The following is a 19,642-nucleotide window of genomic DNA, read 5'->3' as shown; positions in this document are numbered from 1 at the left end:
GTGCCAGTGGGTGAGGGTGTGAGGCAGGTAGGTGCCAGGTATAGGGTGGCTAAAAATAGAAGACATTTCAGAGAGCTGACAGTTAGGGGCTGAGTGTTGCCTATATGACACACAGAGAGGAGGAGGAAGATGGGGTGGGTCCAACAGGTGTCAGGTATAAAGCTGTGGGAAGGATCCAGCACGTTTCACTTGAGTCACAGGTGGATAACGGAGCACAAGCAACTGCCCAGCACAACGAATCAAACTGCCACTCGGGGAGGATCAAAGCCTAATCCAGGAAACACAGAGCCAATCCCAGGATTTAGTGAGAAATAGAGATCCAGTTACACAATGTCTCCCCGTGTCTCCCCCACAGTCGTCTGCCTCGTACTCTGCACCCTCTTTGTCTTGGGTAAGTGGCACCTCTTGTTCTGTTACTGGGGGCCCTGGGGGGGGGCAAGGTGCCATATGGACAGTGGGTGCCCAGTTCCAAGTTGCCAGTCCCACTTCTCACTTGTGCCCCACAATGTTCAGATTTATTGTAATGGGAAATGTTGCCACTCACAGTGTTTTGCACTAATACCCCCCCCCCCAATCTGAGTGCCGGGGCTTTGTATTGTAATGCCCCCCTATGTTTTACACCCCCACCTCTGCCAAATATATGTGACCAGTTATATATATATATATGTGTGTGAGTATATAGGGAGTCAATGGGGCACTCGCTCTGGTCCTTGTGTTCAGAACCCCCAGTGCAGTTTGTGTTACCGTCAATAGAAGGTGGCGGCAGTTACGTTTGCTTTTATACCGCGTTTATTATAAGGACCCTGCGTGTTATTGTACTGCGCTGTGGAACGTGTGGGCGATATATATGGATTTAATACAGACACACTAGAGACTGGGATTAAACCAGCCAATCAGTGGGGGTGGCACTGCCAGGGACATATTAGATCCCTGTACCCCCAAATACTCAATGCTTGTTGGACTGACAGAGCCCCTCAGTGACCCTGGGGGAGGGCACAGAACATATGGGGCAGGATTAGGGTTGTCATCTTTTTTGGAAAAAAATACCTTCCTATATATTTATATTTTATCCTTATTAATAACATTGGGATCACTGACCTTCCTATATATTTATCTTTATTCCCTATTAATAACATTGGGATCACTGGCCTTCCTATATATTTACCTTTATTCCCTATTAATAACATTGGGATCACTGACCTTCCTATATATTTATCTTTATTCCCTATTAATAACATTGGGATCACTGACCTTCCTATATATTTATCTTTATTCCCTATTAATAACATTGGGATCACTGACCTTCCTATATATTTATCTTTATTCCCTATTAATAACATTGGGATCACTGACCTTCCTATATATTTATCTTTATTCCTATTAATAACATTGGGATCACGGGCCTTCCTATATATTTATCTTTATTCCCTATTAATAACGTTGGAGTGAAGGCAGGTATAATACTGACCAGGTAACAATCCTTTCCGTCAGTGAGTGTCGGGGGAGAAGTAACAAAGGTACATTTATATCATGAGACTCCACAACTGGCAGTTTCTCTCTTCTACCCCCCCCCCACCCTCCTGTGTGGCCCCTCCATTGTCTCAGCTCTTTACGTCCCTGAGACTGAGGGGTCGGATGTGAACCTGTAACATTAGGAAGGTGCTGGTGGGGGGAGGATACAGGGGATACAGTGGGAGCTACATATTAGTCAGTCCTCAAGGGGTTAAGCTGCATTAATACTCTGTGACCTCAAATTCCTTTAGAGCAAGGGGCCAACATATTGTCTCTCTGTCTCTCTCTTGCTCTCACTCTCTCTGTCTCTCTGTCTCTGTGTCTGTCTCTGTGTCTGTCTCTCAGTTACAGGTGTGAGACTGGGCACAGCTGGACAGACACAATTCAGTTATTATCATATTATTGTGGGTAAAGAATCGGTATCATGTTGTTCTATGGCCAAAGTCACACACAAGGTCCATTAAGTGCAGCCAGTGAGTCATCAGCTCCCCCCCCTGTAGCAATTCATTAGCTCAGACTTATTTACTCACAGGCCCCCCCACGTGCCATAAACATTGTGTCACTGCCAGACGGACGACTGTCAACTCATCTCCTTTACTTTATGGCCCCCACCGATTTGAAGGCGAAACGCTCCCCCCCCCACATGAATCTCTCTCCTCCTCCTCCCCAAACCTTTCTCCTTCTCTCTCCCCCTCCCCCTCCTCTCCCCCCACCTTGTTCCAGCAGTGAATTTCCCACGAGGAGGAGGATTTCCCTCTCTCCCCAAACACCCCCCCCTGTGCTGTATCAGCACCGACCTCTAGTACTGACTGGGGGGTCACTGGCCAAACAGACCCCCCCCCCCGGCCCGAACTATAGAATCCAGTGACCCCTCTGCCCCCGACCCTCAGTCTGTTTGTGCATCAGAAGAGAGACCAGTGGGGCAATAACATTCAATAGTAACAAATACTGGGCACTCAGTCCCCCTGACACTCTCAGTGGGACATATGGCAGTCTCTTTTCTCTCTCTCTCTCTCTCTCTCTCTCTCGCTCTCTCTCTCTCTCTCTCTCTCTCTCTCTCTCTTTGTCTCAAATCCAATGAAATGAGCTTTATTGACAGGAGCAAATACATATTAAGCATTGCCAAAGCAGGTAGAGGGGTGAAATGGGTGGGGTTAGGGGGGGCAGTTTATGGGAATAGGGGAAAGTGGGGTCTCTCTCAGTCTATGACAGTCTCTTACATATTGTGCAGCTATTGTTACTGTCAGTGTCTCTTCTCCCAGTAGGAAGTGGAGTTTCCTCTCTTCTTTTATGGATGTGAAGTCTGGGATGTGACTGGAAAATCTCTGGAAGTGGGGGTCCCTCAGTGCTGAGTATTTGGGGCACTGTAGCAAGAAGTGGGCCTCATCCTCCATGGCCTCCTGGTCACATCGCTGGCACAGTCTGTTCTCTGTGGGTCTGTAGGTCTGTCTGTCCCAGTTCTGTCTCCAAGTTGTGGCCACTCAGTCTGTACATACTCACCCTCTGTCTGTCTTTGGGGTTCTGTAGCCTTTCCACATATGGGGCCAGTCTGTTCTCTCTCCCCAGTGATTGGTCGATAGAAAGTTTCTGGGAATTTGATATTTCCTTCCTCCAATCACAGACGTATTGCTCTTTGTATTTGTTTATTGTTTGTGTTATTTGGCCTTTAGTCAGTTGGTGGGAGTCTTGGGTGGGCAGGGTGCTGATGAGTTGTTATTTCAGGGTGCTGATGAGTTGTTATTTCAGGGTGCTGATCAGTTGTTATTTCAGGGTGCTGATCAGTTGTTATTTCAGGGTGCTGAGCAGTTGTTATTTCAGGGTGCTGATGAGTTGTTATTTCAGGGTGCTGATCAGTTATTTCAGGGTGCTGATGAGTTGTTATTTCAGGGTGCTGATCAGTTGTTATTTCAGGGTGCTGATCAGTTGTTATTTCAGGGTGCTGATCAGTTGTTATTTCAGGGTGCTGATCAGTTGTTATTTCAGGGTGCTGATGAGTTGTTATTTCAGGGTGCTGATGAGTTGTTATTTCAGGGTGCTGATGAGTTGTTATTTCAGGGTGCTGATCAGTTGTTATTTCAGGGTGCTGATCAGTTGTTATTTCAGGGTGCTGATGAGTTGTTATTTCAGGGTGCTGATCAGTTATTTCAGGATGCTGATCAGTTGTTATTTCAGGGTGGTGATGAGTTGTTATTTCAGGGTGCTGATCAGTTGTTATTTCAGGGTGCTGATCAGTTATTTCAGGGTGCTGATGAGTTGTTATTTCAGGGCGCTGATCAGTTGTTATTTCAGGATGCTGATGAGTTGTTATTTCAGGGTGCTGATGAGTTGTTATTTCAGGGTGCTGATGAGTTGTTATTTCGGGGTGCTGATCAGTTGTTATTTCAGGGTGCTGATGAGTTGTTGTTTCAGGGTGCTGATGAGTTGTTATTTCAGGGTGCTGATGAGTTGTTATTTCAGGGTGCTGATGAGTTGTTATTTCAGGGTGCTGATGAGTTGTTATTTCAGGGTGCTGATCAGTTGTTATTTCAGGGTGCTGAGCAGTTGTTATTTCAGGGTGCTGATGAGTTGTTATTTCAGGGTGCTGATCAGTTATTTCAGGGTGCTGATGAGTTGTTATTTCAGGGTGCTGATCAGTTTTTATTTCAGGGTGCTGATGAGTTGTTATTTCAGGGTGCTGATCAGTTATTTCAGGGTGCTGATGAGTTGTTATTTCAGGGTGCTGATCAGTTATTTCAGGGTGCTGATGAGTTGTTATTTCAGGGTGCTGATCAGTTGTTATTTCAGGGTGCTGATCAGTTGTTATTTCAGGGTGCTGATCAGTTATTTCAGGGTGCTGATCAGTTGTTATTTCAGGGTGCTGATGAGTTGTTATTTCAGGGTGCTGATGAGTTGTTATTTCAGGGTGCTGATCAGTTATTTCAGGATGCTGATCAGTTGTTATTTCAGGGTGGTGATGAGTTGTTATTTCAGGGTGCTGATCAGTTGTTATTTCAGGGTGCTGATCAGTTATTTCAGGGTGCTGATGAGTTGTTATTTCAGGGCGCTGATCAGTTGTTATTTCAGGATGCTGATGAGTTGTTATTTCAGGGTGCTGATGAGTTGTTATTTCAGGGTGCTGATGAGTTGTTATTTCAGGGTGCTGATGAGTTGTTATTTCGGGGTGCTGATCAGTTGTTATTTCAGGGTGCTGATGAGTTGTTGTTTCAGGGTGCTGATGAGTTGTTATTTCAGGGTGCTGATGAGTTGTTATTTCAGGGTGCTGATGAGTTGTTATTTCAGGGTGCTGATGAGTTGTTATTTCAGGGTGCTGATCAGTTGTTATTTCAGGGTGCTGAGTAGTTGTTATTTCAGGGTGCTGATGAGTTGTTATTTCAGGGTGCTGATCAGTTATTTCAGGGTGCTGATGAGTTGTTATTTCAGGGTGCTGATGAGTTGTTATTTCAGGGTGCTGATGAGTTGTTATTTCAGGGTGCTGATGAGTTATTTCAGGGCGCATGGTTTGCCCTGGTTCTGGTTGTTTAGCCAGGCTTTATGGTGGTGGCTCATGGGGCTACTGTTGTGTAGATGTGGCCAGTATGAGAGCTCTCTCTCTCTCTGTCTCTCTCTCTGTCTCTCTCTCTCTCTCTCTCTCTCTCTGTCTCTCTCTGTCTCTCTCTCTGTCTCTCTCTCTCTCTCTCTGTCTCTCTCTCTCTCTCTTTCTCTGTCTCTCTCTTTCTCCCTCTCTCTGAATCCCATAAGAGAAGTCACAGACAGGCCAGTATTAGGCTACTAGGAGGTGCCCATTCCCATGCTATATGTTGGTGAGTAGAAGTGAGTGGCACTAGAACTGCTTCTGATTGTGGACATTGTGGAATATGAAATTTGTTTTTTTCACTGGTTTGTTTCTTGCAGGAGTCTGTCTCTCATCAGATATTCTCTATATTTCAGGTACCAGCACCAGTTCTACTCTAGATCCCACCTTTTCTACTACAGCTACACCTGATACTGATACTACTCATACTACTAACAGTACTGCAACTCCTGATACTACCCATACTACTAACAGTACTGCAGCTCCTGATACTACCCATACTACTAATAGTACTGCATCTCCTGATACTACTCATACTACTAACAGTACTGCATCTCCTGATACTACTCATACTACTAACAGTACTGCAGCTCCTGATACTACCCATACTACTAATAGTACTGCATCTCCTGATACTACCCATACTACTAACAGTACTGCAACTCCTGATACTACTCATACTGCTAACAGTACTGCATCTCCTGATATTACTCACACTACTAATAGTACTGCAACTCCTGATACTACCCACACTACTAACAGTACTGCATCTCCTGATACTATTCATACTACTAACAGTACTGCATCTCCTGATACTACCCACACTACTAATAGTACTGCAACTCCTGATACTAGCCATACTACTAACAGTACTGCAACTCCTGATACTACCCATACTACTAACAGTACTACATCTTCTGATACTACCCATACTACCAACAGTACTACAAATCCTAATTCTAGTATCTCCCATACTACTAACAGTACTGCATCTCCTGATACTACTCATACTATTAACAGTACTGCATCTACTGATACTACCCATACTACTAACAGTACTGCATCTACTGATACTACCCATACTACTAACAGTACTGCATCTACTGATACTACCCATACTACTAACAGTACTGCATCTACTGATACTACCCATACTACTAACAGTACTGCATCTACTGATACTACCCATACTACTAACAGTACAGCATCTACTGATACTACCCATACTACTAACAGTACTGCAACTCCTGTTACTACCCATACTACTAACAGTACAGCATCTACTGATACTACACATACTACTAACAGTACTGCAACTCCTGTTACTACCCATACTACTAACAGTACTGCATCTACTGATACTACTCATACTACTAACAGTACTGCATCTACTGTTACTACCCATACTACCAACAGTACTGCAACTTCTGATACTGCTACCACCCACACTACCATCAGTACTGCATCTTCAAATACTGGCATCACACATACTACAAATAGTACTGCACCCCCCAATACTGGTGCCACCTCTACAATCAAGACTATTGCATCCAGTGCTAGCACACTGCCTGTACAGAACACAACTGCTCCGAATAGTAACATCTATGTGAGCATAAGACTACTCACAGATTATGTCACCGCTTATACTGATTCAACCTCTCAGGAATACAAGACTTTGGAGAATAACATTGTGCAATTTGTGAGTAGAACTGCAACCATTATTTGTTCATAATTCAGGGCCAGCATTGGCATTGGTCACAATGTTTTTTCTTTTGCAGTACAATGACACGTTTGCTTGCTCAGCTTGTAAAACAAAAAGTACCTATCGAGGAGCTACACTCCTTACACTTGAGTAAGTACCTGTCTCCCTTTGGCTTACAACTTGATTACCTTATCTTCTTAACCAAAAACAGGAGTGAAGGAGTCTAACTTCTTGCAGCTGATTGCCACAAGCTAGACCCCCCTAGTCTTCACCCAACAGCCCCATGGAAATTACAACTCATCTAACGTGATACAGATTCTAAAAACATGAAACTCCATGTTCCTGCCACATATTGATCATTACTATCATGTAATTCATGGATTTGATGGATGGGCACCTTAAAAGGTTCCTTATCAACAAACATCTTTTTCTCTTTTCAGACCTGGTTCAGTTATCGCCAACACTAGATTGTCCTTCAGCGACCAAGAAACTCCGACCAACGTCAAGAGTTTAATAGATGCACAATTATCTCAAACGAACAGCATGATTGGAGGGAATAAAGTATCAGATGTCCTAAGTAAGTGAGATGTGTATCTGCATTGCTGGACTTGGTATTGTAACCAGTGAATTTACAAGGCTCTATATGGTACAATTAACTAATGGGCCCTAGGGAAGTCATGTGTGGTCTTCAGTAACATGTTGACCCTTTGTGACCTCCATGCTATAGCACATGCAGAACATCTATGGTGCCACCTCAAAGTTTGCTATTTTCTTTTTATTTCAGCAAGTAGATCGCCCATAGTCAGTACGACCACAGGTCCATCTGTGCCAGGCTGGGGAATTGCTCTACTTGTTCTGATGTCGGTCATTGTGTTGATTGCCTTCATCTTCATAATAGTCATGGTGAGTGCCACATCTCTCACCTAACATCTCCGTTTTAATTCTCACTCACTTTCTTAATCTTCTTCCCACTAACAGTTTTCATCTTCTTCCTCTTCTGTCACACCTCCTTTTATCCTCTCCCTGATCTTAGAGATATATCTTTATCCTTCTCCCAGTCTTCTAGAAGTTTCTTAGTCTTCCTCCAGTGTTTTTATCATGTTCATAATCCTGCCCTCTATAACTTTTTCCATCTTGTTCCTGGATTTCTGTGAGATCTTTCTTCTTCACCTTTGTTTCTTGTATCCTGAGCCACTTCTCCATCTCACTGAACATATTTTTCTTCCTACTCAGATAACCAACCAATGTCGTCGTAACAACAGTGGTTTCATGGATGTGTTTTCCACTCGAAACTCGTACCACACCATGAACGACTATACATCTTATCAAACACATGGACGCTACATTGCACCCAACAAATATAATGAGGTAAGACTTTGGCTTTCAAGTCTATGTGGCCACTTTCTGCAACTAAAGCTGAATAGTTGGAAAATGGAACTAGATACTTAGGTTTTTTTGAACAATTAAGTAGAGGAACCATCACTGTTAGGATAAGAAGACCCAAAATGGGCTGAGGAGCCCTCCACAATGCAAGACATGAAGTGAAAGCCTCATTCTACACACATAGCACTGCCTTAAACCTGGAAATCAGACACTTTAACCCTCACTTAAGGAATTATGGGTAGAGAAAGGAAGCACAAGGAGTAGATTGGAAGGGCAGTTTTCCTACTTATATAAGGGTAATACTTATGCTGTATGGTATCTGTCTGTACATATGAGCTTAATTGTGCTTATAATATAATAATAATAATAATAATGCTGGCAGCATAAATGTAGCACAAAACTGCAGGACTGTATTGTCAGGGAGAGCAAAGGCAGAGGAATCAGAACTAGTTCATGGTGTTGGCTCCAATAAGAAGGGCCAACAAGCAGGTCATTTGGGGCAAGTCGAAGAATGTCCAACAGTGAGAGTCTTGGGCAGACGAAGTCGGGAAGTCTGGTATCTGGATTATGTTCATATAAAGTATGTCTGCCTCTGATGGGCTAATGTAATTGCTGTAGATAACATCTGGGAGTAAATGTAAAAGGTATATACAATTAGGCTAATGAGCAGGGACTGGAAATATACAGTATTAATTAGGTAAGAACATACAATGATTCTCTACATAATAACATGATAATAAGCCTTACAGACCAACACCCCATATATCTTCCATCTTGGAAGGAGCTTTTTTTGAAGTTATATATGTATATAAGGGGCGCAGGAATGGGTGGGTTGGGAGGCTTATCTATAATATGATTCTGCCTAAAAAACTGATGGCTAATGATCCAAACTAATCTGTTTGCAGTAATAACAGGAGTTGCACATTGGGTCTCTCCCTGATCCCTATCCTCTCCCAGAGTTAATCATTCACTGAGAGCCCTGGGGTTGTCCATGTGCTGAATCAATGCAACTGCGAGAACCATAACTCCCAGCAGCACAGTCTGATTAGCAACCCCTATACCCTGCTCAGCTGCTTCAACTCCCTGCTCTACTCCATGTTATGTACTCATTGCTCTTCTATACTTTCTGTTCTTGCTCTACTACTCACTCTGTACTCCCTGCTGTTCTATACTTTCTGTTCTTGCTCTACTACTCACTCTGTACTCCTGGCTGTTTTATACTCTCTGTTCTTGCTCTACTACTCACTCTGTACTCCTGGCTGTTTTATACTCTCTGTTCTTGCTCTACTACTCACTCTGTACTCCCTGCTGTTCTAAACTCTCTGTTCTTGCTCTACTACCCACTCTGTACTCCCTGCTGTTCTATACTCTCTGTTCTTGCTCTTCTACCCACTCTGTACTCCTGGCTGTTCTATACTCTCTGTTCTTGCTCTACTACTCACTCTGTACTCCCTGCTGTTCTATACTCTCTGTTCTTGCTCTACTACTCACTCTGTACTCCCTGCTGTTCTATACTCTCTGTTCTTGCTCTACTACCCACTCTGTACTCCCGGCTGTTTTATACTCTCTGTTCTTCGTCTACTACCAGTGCTACATGCTCTGTACTCTCTGCTTATTCTGCTGACTTTCTCCAAAACACCTTCTGAAATACTTTGTATCACTCACCCATCCTATGTGTGCCATGCTGTGCCCTGTATATAATGTGCCCACTCTGGACCTCTCCCCCTTGTGTTCTACTATGTGCCCCTATCTAATTCCCAGCTCTCGCTCTCACCCACATGTTCTTCCTCTTCCTTATATCCAAGTGTATCCGTCTGTGCCCACAAGCTGCCCATCCATGTATTATTGCCAGCCTGGGCACTGCCCTTGGTCTGTTCCTCCTGTGTCCTGTTCCAACAGGATAACTGAGGCCGTAACTTGCTAGATTTTACATTTGCATTGAGATGTTTGCATAATAAACTTGGACAGCTTTCTGGGAAGTGACGGATTCAGGGTGACCTAGTCCTGGGACATTCGTAGCTCTCACACAATAATAATTACTCCCTGTAATAACTTCTGCCTCACCGTCCTGCACAGTCACCTCTATGGTCTGACTCAACTGCTCAACTGCCCTTCCATGTATTTCCTCAGTCATCATCATTTCATCATTTATTTATATAACTGAAGTTCAGTTCCCTGCCGGCACTACCTCTGTAGGAATGAATATTGTCTCTGAGATCTGCTGACCAACCCTGTGTACCCTGATGTAAACTCATTGTAGGGGACTCACGCAATAGGCTCAGTTTCTACCGCTGCCGCCATGTTTGTCACTTTGTCCTGTAGCCATATAATATTTTTATTATTATTAACATGTTTGTATATAGACTTTACTGCTAATTCCACCCCAGGCACTTGTATGTCCCCACTTTGTGCCCTTGCCGATGCACATTTACTCACTATAAATATGGTTGAAGATTAACCTTATAAAGAAACGTGAGTTTTTATAGCCGGGGCAATACAAAATGTTCAGATCAGTGACATGACCATCCTGTTCTACTTACGGGATTTCCTGCTGGTGTGACCCCATAACCTTGACTGATTGAATTCCACGACCCACGTGCCCTGCCCAAATAGGGAAAGTCCTGATGGCCAGAGATGGACATGTAGATAAATAGGACATTGTGAAAGAGGTTTTGGGGTGCTGACATTATCCCTTTAAGTTATTAGAATACTAAATCCTTGTTCCCTTGACACCCTACAGACCACGACTAATTAGTAAGACAATATCATTAGCCACGGCTGCCCTTAAGACCTGACATAATAAGACAAACAAAGAAGTAGCAATTTGGATTAAATCCGTGGGAAACTGTTGCTGAGTGATGGTATTTTTTGTAGTACCATTTTGACCTCGTGTAAGACAAAACTCAGTAAAGGAAAACCTTTAGTAATAGTCAGGCAATTTATTCTTACATAATACAACATAACAGTTTTGTCTGGGTAAGCTGTTGGAGTAACACACAGAATGTCAGCCAAGGACTTACCAAAGACCCACCTCTTGGTCCAGGCATTATATAGCTTTCAGAAGGCTTTTACAATAAGTGTGACAAGGGTTTCACGGAAATACCATACATAGTCTGTCTCCTCCTTGTACAATTAATGTCTAAATGATTTACTTAGACTTACATGTTATCAAAGGAATGTTGTAACATACTGTGCCTAGCTCCAACAGTCCACAGCCTCGCAATCAGCTATGGCTAACCAAGGCCATTGTGGTATTTCCAGTTATTCGAGCAGCACGTCTGCAGTAAGGGGCCCCAACAGACAGACAGACGTTATGCTAACACTCTGGAATTTAAGTAACAGAGTGATGATCTTTTGTTTGTATGGCCTAGTATAAGCTATATGAGTGACCATTGTCCACAGTAGACCATTAGTCCATCCTGCCTTGGGCCTTATAGCGTTATGGCGTCGTAGAGGGCGGGGGTGACAAATATCAACCTCTGACACTAGCCATTCGTCCGTCATAGGAATTGGACCGTTCCAGATATTTTTATATTATATAAACATTCCTCTCTTGAAACATTTAAAAATATGTTTCACATTAGTAATTACAGGCACAGGGAGAGTGCTGAGAGGACCCCCAGGAACAAGTGAGGTCTATTATAAATGGGACAGTGGTGTGCACTACTGTGAGTTACAGTTCAACTGTCGTGGCAGCACCAATACAGAAGTGCAGCTGAAAAGCTGAAATTAATGAAAACAAGGAAAACAGGGAGCTAGAGGGCTAGAGGTATTTCCTGTTTTTGAGGAACTAACGTGACTACGAACCGCTGGAGCCGCACAATGAAGCAAGAGCTGTCTGAATATAACATGTAGCCTAAGATTTAAGCAAATATATGATTATAGTGAAGTTAGGTTTCAAAATAAAGCAAAATAAAGCATTACAGAGAGATAATAAAAGGAAATCATTGCATAGAGATAATGAGACATAGTCATAATCATCCTGAGTAAGATAAAAATGTAAAAATGAAGATTAGTAAAAATGAAAAATACTAAAATGAAGCTAAAAATGAAAAATACTGAAATGAGGCTAAAAATGCTAAATTCAAACTTTTTTCTTTTCTCTATTATCTAACTCAACCATTCTACTATCAACTTTTCTTGTTCCTCTCTTTGCTTTCTAGCTTCCTTTGATTCTTAGGCACTTTGACTTTCTAGGGCACATACTTGACCTTTTACCTCTTTTGCTGCCTCTCTCTTTCTCTTAGCTATTACGGGAAAACAACTCATCATAGAGTGGGGAGGCTGACGGCTCTATGTATGCCTTATAAGTTAATCTGTGTGTTTTTAGTCAGAAGCACTTCTGCAGCATCCCCCGTCGCCCCCCTTTTCTCTACTTTGTATTGTACGGGAGGGGTAGAGCTTAGCTGTGGGGCTGGGGACAGCCTGCTCGTCTGTATCTGAGCTATAACTTTCAGAGAACTTATCTCTGAGCTGTTTTTTTTTTTGTTTTTTTTTTTTTTTTCAAACCTCCCCCATAAGGCTGCGAAAAGTTTTATCTTATAGATGTAAATCAAATGTGAGCAGAAGTTGAAAGGTACTTATAGCACAAAGTCTAACAGAGAAATATAGACCAAGTATTAATGCTAGGATGACATGGATAGACTTAATGAAACTTCCAATAGAGTTGTTTAACCAGCTATAAAATTTTACCTAATCATTTGGAATAACTGAACTGTTCTATAAAAACATTACACTTATTGTTGCAGCTCTAAAACTTTGACTATATGACATTCAGCAAACATTTCAGAAACAATATGAGTACAACCTTCTTTTTCCTATCAAAACACATGCTAATCTAAAATCATACTATTTTGGTCAGTTACTCTATTTTTTTTTTTTATAGATTTAACATTATGGGCGGGACTAGTCTTGGAATCTAGACTCTACTCAATACTAACATTAGCACATGACAGAGTTCTATTATAATGGGGTCTATCATTTTTTTTTCTATGTCAGTGCTGTTTACACACAACCAACTACATATAGAGCTGAGGACCTGGGGCAATAATACAATAATGAGTAATTACAGGAAACTTTCCTTCTAAAACCTTTTTAAACAGATACAATTTTACCTTTGTTGTTTTCATAACTAATTTAAAATTAAACATATAGAGAAAATGTTACATTATCACATTCCCATTGTTCTTGTCAATTTCACACAATTTAACTATATCACGTTCAATACTGTATGAATCTCAAACTTAAATTTAACTCATTTCAATATCAGTCCATCAGTTCATTATAGGGAAAGTCCAATCAGAGAGACATCATGGCGGTGGATAGACATATGAAGAAATATTCAACAGTCACTTGTATTCAGTCAATGCAGCAGTCTCTGTAAAGTTCTCAAGAGTTCATAATCAGTCCATGGATTCGATATTAGGATAGGCAAAAATGTAAAGGCATCACAGATACGAATGGCAAACTTTGAAATGACTCTTTGTATGTATGCAGAGTTTCTTTCAATGAGTGGTGTGATCAATGATAGTTGTTCTATTTGGAATGGATTGGAATAATCTCAACAGCTACTGATGGAATTTTGCTCAGATCACCAACCTGGAAACAAAGAGACAATGTGACAATATCTGGTGTTCTGGTAATACTGACTTGTCTAATGTACTAGCTAAAGAACTCTAATGAAACTACTGTATGAACTGTCAGTAATGAGAAGTGGTTGTACATGTATGATATGAGTGAAGGACTTTTGTTTTCTTGTGGTTAATTCATATGAAGAAAGTCCACAACACCTGATAGGATTGTTGCAGAGAATTGATAGGACAGCTGGGAATAAATCCAACCAACTGCTGCCAGTAATTGTGTTGTTGGAAGTGGGATGGTACAAAGACACAATTCCACTTAATATCAGTGTAATTTGCAAATTTGTAACAGAATCGAAAATTTAATTATGTAAACTATCAAATACAACCTGTACTGTTTCCTTCTTATAACAAAATAATATTGATTAATCATAACCAGGAAAAACATTTAACAAGTTCTCTCTTTTACCTTTATATATATATTTATATTTTTAGCCTAAATGAAAATGACATAGACCCATTTTAGTAGCATAATTTATTTCTACAAATTTGGTAGTGAAATTACTGGTTATCAGACAAAATCAACAATAAATCGAAGTCACTTCTGCATTTTCTTACAGACTTGTGATGCAAGATACACAAGTGCAAAGATTACGGAAGAATTTTTCTGTAGCAGCGGCACAAGCACATAAGCTGCATTTTTATTAACTGAAACTTATTTAATTAGAAAAAATAGTAACAACAACATAACCCACAGTATAATACTCCTCTCTTGTTGTACTGCAAATGCAGTACAATAATATGAAATAATAGATTCACATCTGTCTAGAGAATAATGAAAGGAATTTAACCTGTACCAATGAATGAATCGGGTATGAATCCAAACTGCGTCAAGTTTACCTTCATGTTAGTGAAAAAGATCCAGATGCAGGAGAGACAAAAAAATACAGATGAGTATGAAACAGTAAAGTTAAAAATATTTGCTGTGGTTAAAAGTTCCTGAGCCAGCTGCCTGACAAAAAAGAAAGTTACAAAACAGTGAGAGAAGTTAAGCATCTGAAATATTGTGCAACGGAGGATTCTGGGAAGCGTAGTTTTTATGACAGTACCAGCAAATAGAATCCTTCTTGTTATTAATTGGACTATGAACTAGATTTCCTCTTAGAGGGTGCTGTAAGTCTAATGCACCATTAAGTACTTCAGTGTGAAACAACTGACCATGATTTATTTGGTCGTCAGGACATTTGTCTTCAGAAGATTCAGGGGAAGTACTACTGTTAACCATTAGCTCAATAAGAATCTTCATTACTGGGGGCTGCACCGTCTGTGAAACAAAAAGTTCTGAGACTGTGTAACCCTGTATCACTCTAAAATTGCCAATAGGCACATTCAAAATAGCATTTAATTGCTCCTTAGTATCCATATAAAGGACTGGATCTAAGTTTGCTGAGCAAGGAGCAGAGAATAGGTGTAATGTCTCAGCTGAAGTATATGTGAGAAATATCACTTTCTATTGGTTGGCAAAAGCCTGCTAGATCTAATGACATGCAATTTGTATAGTAAAATATTTACTCTTTCACATATCATTTATCTGTCACAGTAGAATGTCAAGTTGTGAGGGAAGAAAACTATCGCCTTCTGGCCAGGAAAACGCAGTCTTGTCCCCTCAGCTGTGACACTTAACAAAGGCTTTGAAACTTAAAATGTTTTGGGCACTCAACTAGCATATCTAGGAGGATTGTTAGATATTCTAAACTGATGGAACATGTTTTTTTCTTTCAGATCACAAGTAAAACATAATACACTTAGAAAAGAGTTATCAATCTGACACATAAAGATAAAAAAGAGAAATAAGGTTTGTTTGAGACAAAAAACTTCAACAGAGAACATTTAAAGAGACAACACTAATATTTCTGTTAAAATAGAAAGACAAGTGGAGTGAATTAACCTTATTCACGAGTAACCCATTCACAAACAGAAATACACAAGAGAACTAATGTTAGTATGAGAATAATAACAAAGAAGACAATGTTAGGATAAGATACGAATAGTGACATGATAGTTAAAGACAAAAATGACAATATTTTAGTGACAGACACATAGAACAAATATTATATTACAAGAGGTACCTATGAAAACATATAAACATTAAAGAGAACCCAAAAACAGTAAGGTAAACATATTCATTACAGACACATCAAAGTCATATAACCGTCAAGTCAAGTCCTTTTCTTTCTAACATACACACAAGTATTACATTCTAAATATGCTCTAACAGACCTGTGGGATGCAAAAAAGCTTAGCAGCGAGCTATTAACATTGGTTTATAAGACAAACAGGGCAAACAAACATACATATAGACTGGAGTCACCTGCAGGAAAAAATGATGTTATACTTTTCTCTGTAATTAGAATAGGCTTACAATTGAGTGTAAAGGGAGAAAATAGGTTTGAAGTTGCAGACAACACCTAAATGTTTGTATGACTCTCGTTTTTCATCTGACAATTCAAACGGACAGGAAAGTGATTCACACTTCACACTCTAAAGAATTTCCTTCAGAAAACCTAGTTTTCCGTATTTCTGGCCTGCTAGGCAAACATTCAACATTCATGGATCCTTTTGCATTCATCAAACAACATACAGTACACGTGTAATTTCTATTTCAAGATGTTTTAGACTACACTTCATGATAAGGAATAACAAACATACAAAATACAAAAACAGGAAGGAAACTGCGGATTCTTATCATGAATGGCAGATAATTTCAGCTGATTAACACAACAATTAACAAAACAATAGGCAAAAAGAAGAAGCTAGAAAAACATATATACCCCACCCAGGGGTACTTACGCGCGTGTATCCATCATCCGTTAAAGTAAAGCTTTACGGGGAAACCATCCTGGAAAAGAAAATATCCACGGGTAAACTATCGACATCCGAGAACAAAGCCCCTCGGGTACACTCCAGTAGCCAGCCTGGAGCCCTCCATTGCCTGAAAAAAATGACTGGAAAAAACCGGATCACAGTCGTCGGGTCACCATATGATGGTATTTTTTGTAGTACCATTTTGACCTCGTGTAAGACAAAACTCAGTAAAGGAAAACCTTTAGTAATAGTCAGGCAATTTATTCATACATAATACAACATAACAGTTGTGTCTGGGTAAGCTGTTGGAGTAACACACAGAATGTCAGCCAAGGACTTACCAAAGACCCACCTCTTGGTCCAGGCATTATATAGCTTTCAGAAGGCTTTTACAATAAGTGTGACAAGGGTTTCACGGAAATACCATACATAGTCTGTCTCCTCCTTGTACAATTAATGTCTAAATGATTTACTTAGACTTACATGTTATCAAAGGAATGTTGTAACATACTGTGCCTAGCTCCAACAGTCCACAGCCTCGCAATCAGCTATGGCTAACCAAGGCCATTGTGGTATTTCCAGTTATTCGAGCAGCACGTCTGCAGTAAGGGGCCCCAACAGACAGACAGACGTTATGCTAACACTCTGGAATTTAAGTAACAGAGTGATGATCTTTTGTTTGTATGGCCTAGTATAAGCTATATGAGTGACCATTGTCCACAGTAGACCATTAGTCCATCCTGCCTTGGGCCTTATAGCGTTATGGCGTCGTAGAGGGCGGGGGTGACAAATATCAACCTCTGACACTAGCCATTCGTCCGTCATAGGAATTGGACCGTTCCAGATATTTTTATATTATATAAACATGAGGAAATGAGATTCTTGACTTAGTGTGTTCCTACCCTAATAACCAACACACCATTTCTCTCTTCAGGCTGGCAACGGGGCAAAAAACAAGTTTTCCTACACAAATCCAACTCTTGAAACCAATGACTTGTAAGGTGGAACAGAAGAGGAGAATTGTGCTCCCCAGGGGAGCTTGCCTTAAACCTACGCCCCTTGCTGAACTTTCCCTTGAAATGGACTCAATGCCGGAGCCGTTACACAAAATAGTATATTTCCTCTGTGGACACAGTGATAAGACCATGGACTAATGACGTATCCTCCAGCAATAACAAGCAAGTCCTTCTGGCTGTAGAACGGAGAGCCATAAAAATGAACATTTGGACCGAAGTTCTCTTTCCCAATCTGTCATCGTATGAATGAAAAGTAAAAGCAGTTTTGGCTGTTCTGGCAGCCAGGTCAGAAAGTGATGAAATAAATGGGGGACTGGAGGCCTTGCCTCACTGGTCACGAGGAACTCCTACTAAGCTAATGATCTCCGTATGAATAGCCGCCTGCCTTCCAAGAGTTGCCTGGACTCACCACTATCAGTAACCCGCAGCTCCATTGTTCCACTTGGGTTTCTCTGCTTTGCATTTGCTCCATTGACTCAGAATAGGAAGTTTGTCCTGTGCTCCTCTAGCCATAGTCTTGGGCTTGGGCCGAGGAGCACAGAACAGACTGGTCCTATGAATAGTAATCCCTTGTGTCCCAGCAAAATACACGTCATTCCCCCCTTACACTGAGGCTAATGTGCTGCTTTACCAGTATGTTCCGGATGCAGGATCTGGAGAATCCCATACTCTTTCTTTAATGGGTGAATGATGGGTCCCTGCACCCCAGGCTTTGTATATAAGACTTTTTATGAAACACGTGAGAGGGAGAGGAGCACAGAAGTGCCAACATCAATCATTGTAAGTTTTGGTTTGTTTAACTTGCACAGTCAGGGCAAGACGAGGAAAACCAGTACACGTCTAATTCTCCTATACCCACAAGCACACTTTGTACATATTGCCATTGAAATACATAAATCTCTGTTCACTCTGTTAACTCTGTGCCCAGCCTCTGGCATTCATAGCCCCAACCTAATAATCAGGCCAAAGCTCATTCTCGTTTGATTTCAGCTAAAATGCCGTTGGGTGTTAACAGTTAGTCATATGCCAATAAGTTCTGGTCGGAGCCCCCTTTAGCTGAGTGAGAAGGAAACACACAGGAGGGCTCTCTGGATACGGAAATGTTTCAAGAAAATACAAACTGCCCTGGAAATTAGTGGCCACAATACAGGCCCTGACCCCCCATCTTTCCAGCATTGGACAGTAGGGTGCCATGTTTGTTGGGCATTGCCATTCCTGACAGCAGAAACCTTACTTCATATACAACGAGATAATCAGTGTTATCAGCTGTTACCCTGAGAGATTGTGGGGTAAATACAACTTATTGTCATAATATTCCATTTTGGCTCAAAAACGTAATATCCAGCCTCAGCCATAGATAAATACACAAATACATAAATACATAAATACATAAATACATAAATACATAAATACATAAATACATAAATAATATATACACACTATGGCAACTCTCTTGCACATCCTCAATATCCCTCTGTCCTGTATGTAGAGCTATTTCTGTATTTATATAAAATATTTGTATATCTGTATGTTTGCTAAATTATGTGTTTTCATGATGATTTGTTGGAAAATAAAACCATGAAAGAACGGCCATGATGTTGTCTATTTGTAAGGACAGGGAGGGGAGGGAAATAAACAATTACAGTGCCGAGCAATAATCATTCACCCCACACACATTTCGTCACATTCTTTGGTGTTACACCCTGGAAATAAAATGGATTTATCTAGAATTACTTCACAGCTCCACCCATGTGTAATCAAGATAAGGAAATGCCAGGTAAATCTTCATGATACCTGTTAGTTCTATAATTGGACACTGTATATTGACAGTTGTGACTGGCAGTTTTTCACATAAAAATGCTGCTTCTGGCAGTTTCTGTTCATGTAAAGACAGGTGTAACTTGGGTTGCCACCTGGCCAGTAAAAATTATGGCTGATCCCAAAAAGATAAATATATAGGCCGGTATTTTTTTCCAGAAAAGGTGACAACCCTAGGTGTAATAGAGGGGGGATG

General features: G+C 41.0%; 1 protein-coding gene across 1 annotated transcript; it reads left to right on the top strand.

The window, feature by feature from the left end:
* The first annotated feature begins 180 nt into the window (after positions 1 to 180).
* muc1.L (mucin 1, cell surface associated L homeolog) lies at positions 181 to 19,215 on the top strand. The gene is made up of 7 exons (XM_041573853.1): positions 181 to 391; positions 5,440 to 6,782; positions 6,862 to 6,935; positions 7,226 to 7,362; positions 7,570 to 7,688; positions 8,019 to 8,153; positions 17,547 to 19,215. The coding sequence occupies exons 1-7, from the start codon at positions 331 to 333 to the stop codon at positions 17,610 to 17,612; spliced, it is 1,935 nt and encodes a 644-aa protein (XP_041429787.1). The 5' UTR covers positions 181 to 330; the 3' UTR covers positions 17,613 to 19,215.
* Positions 19,216 to 19,642: the final 427 nt, after the last annotated feature.

Source organism: Xenopus laevis, chromosome 8L (assembly GCF_017654675.1).
Source record: "Xenopus laevis strain J_2021 chromosome 8L, Xenopus_laevis_v10.1, whole genome shotgun sequence".
NCBI classification, from domain to species: domain Eukaryota; kingdom Metazoa; phylum Chordata; class Amphibia; order Anura; family Pipidae; genus Xenopus; species Xenopus laevis.
Note: the sequence above shows the minus strand (reverse complement) of the source record. Positions and strands in the feature narration are given on the sequence as shown.